This window comes from Onychomys torridus, chromosome 6 (genome assembly GCF_903995425.1).
Source record: "Onychomys torridus chromosome 6, mOncTor1.1, whole genome shotgun sequence".
Classification (NCBI taxonomy): Eukaryota; Metazoa; Chordata; class Mammalia; order Rodentia; family Cricetidae; genus Onychomys; species Onychomys torridus.
The window spans coordinates 8816108-8831266 of record NC_050448.1 but is presented as its reverse complement, the minus strand read 5'-3'; the positions used below and the strand labels follow the sequence as shown (position 1 = coordinate 8831266).

The 15159-nt window shown below is 41.9% G+C and overlaps 1 protein-coding gene across 8 annotated transcripts in view; it reads right to left on the bottom strand.

Moving 5' to 3' along the window:
• Tnik (TRAF2 and NCK interacting kinase) overlaps nucleotides 1-15159 on the bottom strand; it is a 423448-nt gene that overhangs the window by 23995 nt on the left and 384294 nt on the right. For all 8 annotated transcript variants that reach the window (XM_036189717.1, XM_036189718.1, XM_036189723.1 and 5 more), the window contains one exon: nucleotides 5973-6102. In XM_036189717.1, the coding sequence (XP_036045610.1) occupies nucleotides 5973-6102 (130 nt within the window). The remainder of the gene's footprint in view (nucleotides 1-5972; nucleotides 6103-15159) is intronic.

Sequence of the window (15159 nt, the reverse complement as noted above, 5' to 3'; positions counted from 1 at the left end):
CTGAGTTCCTTAACTGTAAGACGTAAATACACTGGTGAGTGTTTCCCCTTCCTGTAGGTTGCCCCCTTTGCTAACTATCCCTTTGGTGTGTAAACAGTTCACTAAGGATCCCTAGGGCAGACCCCAGCGATGATCTCCTCTTCCTTTCACATTCCCACCTCCTTTCCTTCTCCGTCTCCTAGCTCAGCATTGCTGAGTGCCTACTAAATATGAACTGGTTTGCTTAGCACAGCAGCTGGGGATACGGCAAGGACATTCCCCACCCTTTGGGGTTGGTATTGGCAAGAAGGTATGCCATTTCTGTGGCCCCTTCCCTGGCCCAGTGTGATGATCATCATCAACCTGACTGGATTTGGAGTCACCAAGGAGACTCATCTCTGGGTGGGTCTGTGAGGGTGATTCCAGAGAGTTTTGACTGAGGAGGGGAAACCCATCCTAAATGTGTCCTGGGGAACCAGTCTGAGAAAATGGGGAAGGGAATAGGAAAGCCTGATGAGCACCCCCACTCTCTTTCCTGACTGTGGACATCATGTAAGCAGCCACCTCAGCCTCCTGCCACCATGCCTTCCCCGCCACGATACACTGTATGTTTCCCTTATAACCTGAGCCAAATGAACTCTCCTTCCTTAAGTAGCTTTGCTCAGACACTTGGTCAGAGTGAAAAAGAAGCAACCACACTCAGCCTTCCCCAGACTCTGCACAGTGTACGATGTATAGAATACGGTGCACAGTGTACAGTGTATAGAATATGGTGCACAGTGTACGGTGTATAGAATACGGTGCACAGTGTACGGTGTATAGAATACGGTGCACAGTGTACGGTGTATAGAATACGGTGCACAGTGTACGGTGTATAGAATACGGTGCACAGTGTACGGTGTATAGAATACGGTGCACAGTGTACGGTGTATAGAATACGGTGCACAGTGTACGGTGTATAGAATACGGTGCACAGTGTACGGTGTATAGAATACGGTGCACAGTGTACGGTGTATAGAATACGGTGCACAGTGTACGGTGTATAGAATACGGTGCACAGTGTACAGTGTATAGAATACGGTGCACAGTGCAGGAGCATAGTGTACGGCGTACAGCGTATGGTCTCTGGACTGTACTTGCCTCTGTCAGGAAATACAAGTGGCCACTTTGCTGTTTATAAGACAAAACAGACTCTCAAGATCCCAAAGGAGTATGATTCATCTATAAGGAAGCTTGAGAAATGACCGGGTCCTTTTCTCGATCCATTTTGTCACAGTGTTCATTGGGAGCTGCAAGGGTGCATATGCTCAGTGATGAGCATTTCATCTTCTAAGTGACATTTCAGGAGTTCAGCTCTCATCCATCTTAGTGTCCTTGCCTTTTATGTTTGCTAAACAGCTTTTCCTCCTTCCAACTTCCATTCAGCACTGGAAAGCCTTTTGACATTCCCCCAGTTTCCCCAAAGCATAAATCACACCTTGTCTCTTTAGAGTTTGTCAGTTTCTCTTCATCACTGGCATTTTCTCCCTGGTCTTGAGATTGATGAGGATACCCTGGTTACTAAAGAAGGACTTGAAGGGCCAGCTAGGGATGTAGCTCAGAGATTGAGATGCTTGGAGCAATGCCCCTTGAATCTACCCACTTCGGAGTCATCATCTCTCGGTTCAATCAGCCCGCATCCTCTCAAGAAATGACTTCTGTGTGCTGCGCTGTCTCCTGGGACAAGAAAGTAACTGACCCTTGTTAAGAGAATCTCAACCTCGCTGATTTTGATAGCCTCACCATTTCCATGAGGATGAGCACAAACATGCTCTGTATTCCATCGTACGTCAAGTACTATGCTAAACACTCTACACCATGTGCCATTGACTCCTCATAGGAGCACCATGGGCTGGCATTCTTTAGCTCCACCTTACAGATAGAGAAAGTACAGTGCAAGATGGCCAATTAACTTTTCTCAAGGCTTGAAGTCTAGGCTGAGTGGTGGTGGAGTCCAGAAGGTCTGGGATGCACTTTCGCACTATGGGAGCTCTACTATGATAGCTTATTGAACCAGGAGTAGAAACCTGTGACAAGGACCAAATTCCCAATACAACTGACCATGAGGACCAATGTTTGCTAGCAGCCAAACCAGGCTGTAGTGAGGATCTGGAGTGAGAAGAGATGAGAACACAAGTATGTGGAGCGGGGAAAGAGGGTCTGTGGAAAGACAACAGAGAGGGGAGGAGGCAAGGGAGGTGAGGGCAAGGAGAGGCAGGCAGCAGTGTGCATGCCATGGCCACCTACGCCCGCGTCTCTTCTTAGCTTCAGGTCCCACCTCTACACAGGTACCCCACTCACTTTGCTTTGAGTGCTTTTCATGGAATATGCATATAAATGATTTGTGGATTTTAACCCTTTGTGTATTATCAACAACTCCCCTTGTTGTTTCCCCATTAAACTCTGTAAAAGTGTGTTCTTTCTTTTTCATTTCTAATAAAAGAAGCTTCATGGCACAAACCAGTGTCCTCATTCAGATGGGTAGGTGGATAGATACTGGAGAGGACACAAGTAGCTTCAGGAAAGTACTACGAACAGAGGTCCATTGGGTCCCAGGAAAGGATTCCAGAAGGGAAAGCTGAGTCGGAAAAGAATGGGAAGATGAAAAGCAGGGGAGTGTTTCTAGGAGAGAGGCAATGGCAGACAAGATGGTTGGAGAGAGCTGAGGTGGCTCGCTCTAGTAGGGTAGAAAATGGGTCTATGAAGTGTAAGATGAGGCAGGGGAAAGACAGAGCCACCAGGGTATGCACCACAGGGCGCTTTGTATGTGACACAATCACAGGTAGTATGGCCAATATAGTCTTCAGAACTTTCTCTTCTACTCACACAAGAATGAACTGAGTGAGTTCCTAATGGCCACCCTGTGGAAGTGAACTCACAGTGTCCTATAAGCTAAATCTTGCCATAATAAGATAAATTTTAAGTTTTATTTTTTTATGTTAGCCTGAATTAATTTTTTAAATACATATGTTTTGAATATTTTTTTTTTAACCTAATGGCTTGTTTCATGGTTAATTGTATGTGCCAACTTAACTGAGCCATGAGGTACCCAGATTAAACATTATTTCTGGGTATATCTGTCACATTGTTTCTGAGTATCAAGGAAACTAGCTTTTGAATTGGAGTTGGTAGGTAGATTATCACTCCCAGTGCAGAAGATGGTAAAGATGAGATACGATGTCCCAACCCAAGGAGAGAGCAAGGACCGAGGATAGGCAAGTCATGAGCTTTACCATGTTCTGCACTGGGAGTCGTCCTACCACAGGTGCAGGGGTCACTAGATTTCTTGTCCTCCATAGTCATACAAACACCTCCCCATACCCCCCTGTATATATATGTATACACACACACACACACACACACACACACACACACACACACACACATATATATATATATATATATATACATATGCACAAACACATATATATACACATACATGTATATATAATATCTTGATTAATATGGCTTGTTATCCTAAGACCCCCACACTTTGGGGCTGAGAGGCTGAGGAGATGGATTAGGTGGTAAAGTTCTAGCCTTGCAAGCCTGAAGACCTGAGTTAAATCCCTAAGACTGATATCATTTCAGAGTTTGGGTGACAGAGGCAGGTGGCCTCTGGGTTAGCTTATTTGGTAAGCCCTGGGCCACTGAGAGACCTTGTCTCAAAAAAGAAAGAAGTGGACAACTTGGGGAAAGACACCCAAGGTAGTCCCCTGGCCTCAACATGTATGCATATGCACTGGCACAAACTTACATGCACATATAATAATAATGAAAAAAAAACCAACTGAAAACCTACACTTGGTAAAAGCAGAATTTGGTAACTGAGGGTCCCTCCGCAGATAAACTTCCCACAAGACACAGGTGCATATTACTTTGGAAGTGCTGGTGGTTGTGGTCCTCAAGAGCTGGGGGCTTTGAACAATATGGAATCATTGGGTATGGTTGGCAACAGAAATGAATATGTAGCTCTAAATGTCTCCCTGGAGATACTGACTGCTGCAAACTCCCAGGCATGTTAGGAACAGGGCTGTTTCCATTTGCAGTCAAAGAGTAACTCACTCCAGAAAACTCTCGTGTGGTAAGCTCTGGTAGAAACCTCTACCCTTATGTTAAAATAGCCCTTCCCAGTGCTGGGAGCTTTATATACCAGCAGCACGCAATGCCAGTGCTGCCAGCCGACTCCATTCTTCATTGCAGGCATACACGAAAGCATTCTTTAAAGTCCACTTCAAAGATTCGACGTGGGCATAAAATAAAATTCTAGCAAGTTGCTGTGTGGGCTAGTTGTCTAGTTATAGCTGCACTGCAAATTTTACTTCAAAGGCCTTATTCATCTCGAAACTACACTTTCTTTCTTCCTGACTAAAGTGAGAGGCCCTCTGCCTTTCTGGAGAGGAAAGTCTGTGAATGGAGTTTCCTAGCCCTATCCTATTGGAAGAGCGAATGACCATGTTGTTTGTTTATGCTTTAGAGGGAAGAGTGAGTTGTAGTAAGAAGCAAGAGGAGTCTGGAGTTTTTGGTGATAATGAAATAAAATAACCTTTACCGAATACCTAAATTTACTTAGTAGTCCACTTCATGTTGTCAATCATCCTATAAAACATGTGATATTATTTATGAAGGTGTGTGTGTGTGTGTGTGTGTGTGTGTGTGTGTGTGTGTGTGTGTGTGTCTAAAATTGATGCAAGGTACCTTCTTTGATTTCTCTCCTCTTTGTTAGCTGTGGCAGGGTCTCTCTCCTGACCCAGAGCCTGCCAATTCTGGCTAGTCAAAGTAACCAGGGATTTCCTGCCTCTGTCTCCTAAGTGCTGAGATTTCAAGTGGTTGCCATACCTCTGTGTGTGTGTGTGTGTGTGTGTGTATTCTGGGGATCTAAATTCTTGTTCTCAGACTTGTGTGACAAGCACTTTATCCACTGAGCTATCTCTGTAACTATTTATGAAATTTCACAGAGGATAAAACAGATGTAGGGAAAGATGTGCTGACATTACCCAATGTTACTTGCCATTATTTTCTTCTCAAACTTTCATGCAATGAGAAGAGAAGATGGGTTCTGATTTCTTGGGGCACTTCAGGTTAACAAAGCCACCACCAGGGGACAGTGGAAGGATGGGTGAAAGGGAGCAGGTGCTTCCCACCAAATGGAATCATGTCCAGACTTAATAAACAAAACCCCCTTTTAAGGGCTGAAGAGATGGCTCAGCATTAAGAGCACTGGCTGCTCTTGCAGAGGCTCTGGTTTCCATTCCCGGTATCCACACAGCAACTCACAACTGCCTGCAACCCAGGCACAGTGGATCCAATGCCCTCCTCTGGCCTCTGTAGACATTAGATATGTACCTGGTGCACAGACAGACATACAGGCACAACACTCATGCATGTAAAAATAACTAAATAAAAATTTAAAAATCCCTTAAAATTCAAAGATGAAAATAAATGCAAAGGTATACTTCTTAGTTGAATTTTGTGTTCTCTAGCTCCAGCTGCTTACTGTTTTTTTCCAAATGTTAATTTAATGAGATACAAAGATAGCACAGTTTCTTGGAACTATTGAGCTTTTTACATGAAATATGTAAGGGTGAAATCATGGGGGAAGAGGCTAACAAAATCACCATTTCTATCAAGAGAGGGCTTTCATTTCTGTTTTCCTGGTGTTCACAACATCTGCGTGTTCCTGTTTTATGTCCTCGGGCTCAGATTTTATACTCTGATTTGCATAGCTCCTATTGAAGAATTGGGCCTAATGAAATTAAGTCACTCTGCAGAAACTTGGGAGGACAGAGAAGAGGAGATGGCAGACTAAATCACTCAACCGCTTAGAAGCACAGGTGTCTACCCTCCCCAGCCAGCCACTTACAATATGTACTATAAGGATTCTATTCAAAAGCTTGGCTAGGAAAACCACGGAAGGACTGTGTTTCCTTGTGATGGCTGCTACACCAGCTCACCTCTCTGATCATTAAGGTTCCTTCTCTTGAAATACTGCTGCCAAAGGAGTCCGCATGCGAAGTCTCCAGCCCGTGTGTCCCAACCATCCCCACGTTGTACTGCTCGTTACTCCCTGGAGCTCCTGTTGGTCTGAGATGAGAAGGAAGAGTAGTCATGAGACAAGGTGTAACCTCATTTTACAATGGAATCCCATAAAATGTAAATACCATTTCCTGCCCACAGCCACTTCTTACTGTAGCAAATGTGCATGGCATGACATTTGCCATTTACATTATTTGTGTATTTGTGTGACTGTTGCAGTGACTTTAAGGACATTCTGTATTAACACACCTAGATTGGATTTCTGTTTCTGTGGGATCTTGACCTATACTGTAACCTATTTGTGCTCTCCAAGGAAAAATTGATGCAATTAGTATTCAGGTTTATGAGGCACTACTGACTCTTCTGGCCCCACGACCTTCTGTGATGAATGGGCACCCTGACCTACCTCTGCCCTTGCCAGTCCCCCTACTTAGCTCCTGGCTGGCTCCTCTTTCCTCCATTTTTATTCTGAGGGACAGATACTTTATGGAACACCATCTCAAGACTCACATCCAGTCCACCAGCCTTCACTCTTCTCATTGTCATTTGCAATTCCTTTCAGATTTCTTTAAGATTTGTGCACACACACACACACACACACACACACACACACACACACTTATCATGTGGGAGGAGCTGGAGTTGAGTTTCATCCAAAAGAAAATCATCTACTTCTTCTTAGAAAAGGTCTTTTTTGGCCTGGAACTCATCTATTAGGCTGGGTTGGCTGGTCAGTGAGACTCAGGGATCCTCCTGCCTCTTGTTGTCACAAAGTGGGATTAAAAGCATGTGCTACCATGCCTTGCATTTTTATATGGGTTCTGGGAATTGAACCCAGGTCCTCATGCTTGCAAGCAAGCACTTTACTGACTGAACAATCCCCTTGCTCCCTGAGATTTTCAGTTTAATAGCCTGTAATCTCTTCATTTCCTCCTTCACTAGAACACATGCTTGTCTTTTTGTTTATCGACACACCCAGGTCAGCATCAATTTGATCTATCCATGTTCTATGATCAAAGTGTGTGGTATCTTTAGCAAAAGGTTCTTAGCATCAAGTTCTGGTGGGAACCAAGAGCAGTGCCAAGGTCTGGGGTGGGGGTGGGAATGTCTTTGATCAACAGCTTGAAGGGAGGTATCTCACACATGAGCTTTTTATTTGATAACCTGTAGCCTCTGGGAAGAGCATTAAAATTTATATTATATATACATATACATTCATATAATATATATAAAAATTCATATCACACACACATATAGGAAGTTTATGAAATAGTAGGTGTCCACTATTTTTTTCAATATAGGCAGTATACTGCTAGTATGTAACATAGAGCACAAAAACTGGTCATTAGATAAATGGGGATTTGTGCTATTTATAATGGCAGCTAACTGGTTCATGTATGAACTAGTCTGTCAAACTTACACAGTATTCAATACTTTCCTAAAATATCTATATTCAGGCTATGATGGCATGCATTCATTCCCTGGCTTTTCTTGTGATCGTGTTATGTATTCCCAGAGATGAATGGTAATCCAAGGATTTAATGACATAGTCACCCAGGAACCACAGGTTTATGCTGGCAGACACAGAGGAGAACTTCCAAGGATTTGGTGACAGAGTAGTAGGCAGTAGGGGAGTGGTGACAAGCTGATGCCACCTCTCCTAAGAGACAAACAGTGGCATTCCCTATGTGCCCTGTGCCACGCAGAGCAAGTGCCAGTGCTCAACAGGGGAAATACTATCACATCTGAGCTTCACTCAGATGACCAAAATCTAAGCATTCTGTGTCTCTCACACCCACATTGTCTGGTTTACAAACTTGGAAAGTGAAGAACCAAGAAGATGCTGTGGTTGCGGATTTCAAGATTTGGGGTTTTATTGTTATAGATTTCTCTCTTTTGTTTTAGCAACTGATTAATTTTAAATGCATTTAAAAAAATAAATTATCTCTTGGAGAACATTTATCACTTCAGTCTTTTAATTCTTTTTGTGCTTAAAAATTGTCAATGATTGCTGGCTGTGGTAGCACATGCCTTTAATCCCAGCATTCAAGAGAAAGAGGCTGATGATGTCCGTGAGTTTAAGACCTAGACTGATCTACATAGTGAGATCCTGTCTCAAAAATAAAATAAAAAAAGACATCACCAGGTGACATGCCAGGGTCAATGGGAAAATCTCACAGGGTACCACCCCAGATGAAGAATACAGGCAATTAACGACTGCTAAAAGGGAGAATTAGTCTTCCCTAGGGATCAATCGCCTAAATCTAACACCAAGTGGTTTGCCTTAAAAACATCATACAATCTACACTAAACAGACTCAGCAGGCTGTATTCATACATTAATTCACACACACACACACACACACACACACACACACACACACACACATATATATGACAAGAAAAAAGAAGCTATGGGTTTAACAGGGAGTAGGGAAGGGTATGGGAAGAGTAAGAGGGAGGGGAAATGATGTAATTAAATTTTAATTAAAAAGAAAATTACAACACAAATAACACCCCCCACCACCACCAAGACCATCACCACCACCTCCACCACCACCACTACCAAGAGCACCCCCTCCACCACCACCACCACCACCAAGACCTCCACCACCACCAAGACCACCACCACCACACCACCACCACCACCAAGTCCTGTCTGTATTTTCTTAAATATGATTCTATTTTGAAGATGTAATAAGATATTCACTCCAAGAACCAAGAAATACACCAGATCTATTCTAGTAGGCACAGTGCTGGAACTCTTGCTAAGGATTAGGCAGAGTGCTTGAAGTTCTGAGTTCAATCACCAGCAATGGAAATGCAGAAGCAAAACAATGAGAGTAAAACCAGATGTGAAAACGAACAACGTTGTTTAGAAGTTTCTCACGGGTACAAAGGACTGAATGGACTCAAATATGGGTGACGTGTTTGGGATAATATTCAAAAACTCACTTTCAATGTCACTCTTTCTGTCCCAGAAGGGAGCCATTAACATTAACTGTTCCCAGACATGGGCAAGCCATTGCTGTGGTCATCTGGGGCCTATCAATAGATCAGTGAATCAAGTCATGCTTCTTCTCTCATCTCTTCAGAACTCAACCTTATCTATGTTGCTCCTTTTCCTATGGGAGTTAAACTCTTGTTTCAGAGGAGATGCCATGAACCCAATGGATCAATACATCAAGTATTTATCAAGGCCACCAGGGGAGGGGTCACTTGTCCTCGCCTCTGCCCATCAGGCACTCTCTACTACTACCACAGCTTAGGCTGAGACTGGGGACCACTGTCAGGTTGGCACTGTTCGAGCCCCATTATCACAGAGAGTCTTATTTTTTGTTAAATTCCTGATAACATTCTGATTCTATTCAAATATTTTAATTAGAGGAAGTATGGATATGGATACATCTTCATTAAAAAGATCTTTTTAAAACCTACTTCTAGCAAGGAAAACTCTCAATGAACTACCTATACATTTAGTTAATCCTTTTCCATTTTTTACTTAATTATTGTTTTAGTAAAATAATTATCATTGGCCTTTTCTAGGTCATGTAAATTTCATAGCAAAGACTTAACACAATAATTCTTTTGTCAATATCCTCTTCCAAATGCTTGGTCATTTCTACCAAGTCCATTTTTTGTGGGTCTATTTTAAAGGTTTAAATTTTACTGAAAAAATTTATGTGTCAATTATTAGTCAGTAGTAGATATTACCATGCATACCACCAACCACTGTTTATTTTAATGTTTGCTAAACTACATTTTTAACTGCTTGGGTAAGTTTTTACACTTTGACTTTTCTGGGACAGCACTGACTCATCTGCTATGAATTTTAGACTGTTTCAAGTTATATTTTATATTATGTCAATATTTCCTATATATGGAATAAAAGGCAATCTTTATTTATTCCTTAGGTAATTTGCTTCTAATATGGTGAACAACTCCTTTTAGCTGGCCCAGACAGCCCTGCTATGTAGGATCATTTGCCTATGAACATTTTGTATATATATTTTTAGGTTCTGTGCCTCTTATATTAATTGCCTCTGCATGTGCCATGACACCACCATGTGTTCAACATAATATAATGGCTTTTGATTGAAAGAAATTTCCAAGACTCTACACATTCAGATCACCTCCCTACACATTTACTTTCAAAGGTCAAAGTGCAGCCCACAGTTCCCAGGCAGGGGTTGAAAACCCTGTTTTAACACAGCAGACCTGGCCCTTCTCTGGTCTTCCTTTTCCTTTGCTCTTCTGTGCCCATCTCCTTTGTGGGCTGTCTTTAACTGCAAGTAGTCTCTGAGACTCTGCTTCATTTCGTGTAATCTTTTAGCATGCTCTCTTATCTATGGCCTTGACTATGTTCAGGCACTTACTTTCTCTACCTCCACTGGGTCTTTCTATCCTGGGTAGCAGCTGGGGTCATGACCTTCCTCGGGCAGTTTTCATTTGAATGAGTAACTTTAGAACCATTGGTTGATTGTGTTTCCCATTCTGAACCCCTTCTCTCCTTCTCCCCTATGTTCAACCCAAGCCTTCCTATTGTGCTTCCTAACCGCATCTCAAATATTTTCTGTTCTTTTTTTTAAAGTGACTCAATGAGGTTGCCTTCTTCTCTTTCATTAATGGCAGTCTTTACTTTCAAGTTCACTGCACAACTGACTGTTCTTTTTTTTTCTTCCAAAATTCAGTAGTTCTCTGTCAACTGTGGTTAAAAGTTAAAAATCTTTGCAATAGCTTGAAAGGTATTATCGTGTCCCTGTTTCTAACGGAACTTTAAAAGCAAATCCTATCCTCTTCTAACTCTAGCAACCTTTAACTTACAGTTATTTTCTGTGTATATTATATGACAAAACCCTGAGTGGTACAGGTTTGATATGTTTCCCAGTCCCCTTCTTTCTTTCTTTCTTTCCCTTTTTTTCTTTATTATTATGTGTTTTAAATTTTATACATCAGCTATGGGTTCCCCTGTCTTCCCCCCTCCCGCCCCCACCCCCATCTTCCCCCCATCCCCTCCCCTCCATTCCCATGTCCTCCAGGATCAAGGCACTCCTGGGGATTCATTTAAACCTGGTGGATTCAGTACAGGCAGGTCCAGTCCCCTCCTTCCAGACTGAGCAAAGTATCCCTGTGTAGCCCAAGGTTTCAAACAGCCAGCTCATGCACTAAGGACAGGTCCTGGTCCCACTGCCTGGGTGCCTCCCAAACAGATCAAGCTCTTCAATGGTCTCACTTATCCAGAGGGCCTGATCCAGCTGGGGGCTCCACAGCTGTTGGTTCATAATTCATGTGCTTCCATTCAATTGGCTATTTGTCCCTGTGCTTTTTGCAATCTTGGATTCAACAATTCATGCTCTTGCAGACCCTCCTCTTTCTCAACAGTTGGACACATGGAGCTCCACCTGGAGCCTGGCTGAGGATCTCTGCATCCAGTTCCATCAGTTATTGGATGAGAGTTCCAGCACAACTGTTAGGGTGTTTAGCCATCTGATCACCGGACTAGGTCAGATCAGGCTTTCTCTCGACCATTGCCAGCAGTCTATACAGGATGTATCATTGTGGATTTTGGGGGACCTCTCCAGCACTCTGCCTATTCCTGTTCTCATGTGGTCTTCATTTATCATGGTCTGTTATTCCTCGTTCTCCCTTTCTGTTCTTGATCCAGCTGGGATCTCCTGCTCCCCTAAGCTCTCTTTCCCTCGAACCTTGTCCTTTATTACTTCCACTCTCATCCAGGTTGTTCATGTAGATCTCATCCATTTCTCTGTCATTGGGTGATCGTTGGGTCTTTCCTAGGGTCCCGTTTTCTAGGTAGTCTCCCTGGAGTTGTGTAGCAGTCTAGTGATCTTTGTTTTCATCTAGTATCCTCCTATGAGTGAGTACATACCATGTTTGTCCTTCTGAGTCTGGGTTACCTCACTCAAGATGATTTTTTTCTAGATCCATCCATTTGCCTGCAAACCTCATGATGTCATTGTTTTTCTCTGCTGAGTAGTACTCCATTGTGTATATGTACCATATTTTCTTTATCCATTCTTCAGTTGAAGGGCATCTAGGTTGTTTCCAGGTTCTGGCTATTACAAACAAAGCTGATACCAACATAGTTGAGCAAATGCCCTTGTGGTATGATTGAGCATTCCTTGGGTATATGCCCAAGAGAGTGCTACAGCTGGGTCTTTGGGGAGATGGATTCCCAATTTTCTAATGAAGTGCCATTTTGATTTCCAAAGTGGCTGTACAAGCTTGCATTCCCACCAGCAGTGGAGGAGAGTTCCCCTTGCTCCACATCCTCTCCAGCATAAGCTGTGTTCTGTGCTCTTGATCTTAGCCATTCTGACAGGTGTAAGGTGGTATCTCAGAGTCGTTTTGATTTGCATTTCCCAGATAATTAGGGATGTTGAGCAATTCCTTAAATGTCTTTCAGCCATTTGAACTTCCTCTGTTGAGAATTCTCTGTTGAGTTCTATAGCCCATTTCTTAATTGGACTGTTGGGCATTTTGATGTCTAATTTCTTGAGTTCTTTATATATTCTGGATATCAGCCCTCTGTCAGATGTGGGGTTGGTGAAGACCTTTTCCCATTCTGTAGGCTGTTGCTTTGTCTTGTTGACCGTGTCCTTTGCTCCACAAAAGCTTCTCAGTTTCAGCAGGTCCCATTGATTGACTGTTTCTCTCAGTGTCTGTGCTACTGGTATTATATTTAGAAAGTGATCTCCGGTGCCAATGCATTCAAGAGTACTTCCTACTTTCTCTACTATCAGGTTCAGAGTAGCTGGATTTATGTTGAGGTCTTTGATCCACTTGGATTTAAGTTTTGTGCACGGTGACAGATATGGATCTATTTGCAGCCTTCTACATGTTGACATCCAGTTATGCCAGCACCATTTGTTGAAGATGCTTTCTTTTTTCCATTGTACATTTTTGGCTTCTTTGTCAAAAATTATATGTTCATAGGTGTGCGGGTTAATGTCAGGGTCTTCAATTTGATTCCATTGGTCCACATGTCAGTTTTTATGCCAGTACCAAGCTGTTTTTATTACAGTAGCTCTATAGTAGAGCTTGAGGTCGGGGATTGTGATGCCTCCAGAGGTTGTTTTATTGTACAGGATTCTTTTGGCTATCCTGGTTTTTTTGTTTTTCCATATGAAGTTGAGTATTATTCTTTCCAGATCTGTGAAGAATTGTGTTGGTAATTTGATGGGAATTGTGTTGAATCTGTAGATTGCTTTTGGTAAGATTGCCATTTTTACTATGTTAATCCTGCCTATCCATGAGCATGGGAGATCTTTCCATTTTCTGACATTTTCTTCAATTTCTTTTTTCAGGGACTTAAAGTTCTTGTCATATAGGTCCTTCACATGCTTAGTTAGTGTAACCCCAAGGCATTTTATAACATTTGTGGCTATTGTAAAGGGTGATGTATCTCTGATTTCCTTCTCAGCCTGTTTGTCTACTGTAGATAGGAGGGCTACTGATTTTTTTTAGTTGATCTTGTATCCTGCAATGTTGCTGAAGTTTTTTATTAGCTGTATCAGTTCCTTGGTTGAATTTTTGGGGTAACTCATGTATACTAACATGTCATCTGCAAATAGGGAGAGCTTGACTTCTTCCTTTCCAATTTGTATCCCCTTAATCTCTTTATGTTGTCTTATAGCTCTGGCTAGAACTTCAAGTACTATATTGAATAAGTATGGGGAGAGGGGACAGCCTTGCCTTGTTCCTGATTTTAGTGGTATTGCTTTGAGTTTCTCTCCATTTAATTTGATGTTGGCTGTTGGCTTGCTATAGATTGCCTTTATTATGTTTAGGTATGTTCCCTGTATTCCTGATTGTTACAAGACCTTTATCATAAAGGGGTGTTGCATTTTGTCAAATGCCTTTTCTGCATCTAGTAAGATGATCATGTGGTTTTTTTCTTTGAGTTTGTTTATATGTTGAATTACACTGATGGACTTTCGTATGTTGAACCACCCTTGCATCCCTAGGATGAAGCCTACTTGATCATGGTGGATAATTGTTTTGATGTGTTCTTGGAATCTGTTTGCCAGAATTTTATTGAGTATTTTTGCATCAATGTTCATGAGGGAGATCGGTCTGTAGTTCTCTTTCTTTGTGGCATCTTTGTTTGGTTTAGGAATCAGGGTAATTGTAGCCTCATAGAAGGAGTTTGGTAATATACCTTCTGCTTCTGTTGTGTGGAACAATTTAAAGAGTATTGGTATTAAGTCTTCCTTGAAGATCTGGTAGAATTCTGCAGTGAAACCATCAGGTCCAGGACTTTTTTTGGTTGGGAGACTTTTAATGACTGATTCTATTTCATTAGGGGTTATTGGACTATTTAAATGGTTTATCTGGTCTTGATTTAACTTAGGTATGTGGTACCTATCCAGAAAATTATCCACTTCTTTTAGATTTTCCAGTTTTGTGGAGTAGAGGTTTTTGAAGTATGACCTGATGATTCTCTGGATTTCCTCATTGTCTGTTGTTATGTCCCCCTTTTCATTTCTGATTTTGTTAATTTGGATGCTCTCTCTCTGTCTTTTGGTTAGTTTGGATAATGGCTTGTCTATCTTGTTGATCTTCTCAAAGAATCAACTCTTTGTTTCATTAATCCTTTGTATTGTTCTCTTTATTTCTATTTTATTGATTTCAGCTCTCAATTTGATAATTTCCTGGCGTCTGTTCCTCCTGGGAGACTTTGCTTCTTCCTGTTCAAGGGCTTTCAGGTGTGCTGTCAAGTCACTAGCATGAGATTTCTCCAGCTTCTTTATGTGGGCATTCAGTGCTATGAATTTCCCTCTTAGCACTGCTTTCATAGTATCCCATAATTTTGGGTATATGATGTATTCATTTTCATTGATCTCTAGGAAGTCTTTAATTTCTTTCTTTATTTCTTCCTTAACCCATTGGTGGTTCAGTTGAGCATTATTCAATTTCCATGAGATTGTAGGATTTCTGTAGTTTTTTCTGTTGTTGAAATCTAACTTTAAACCACGGTGGTCTGATAGAACACAGGAGGTTATTCCAATTGTTTTGTATCTGTTGAGATTTGCTTTGTGGCCAAGTATGTGGTCGATTTTAGAGAAGGTTCCATGGGGTGCTGAGA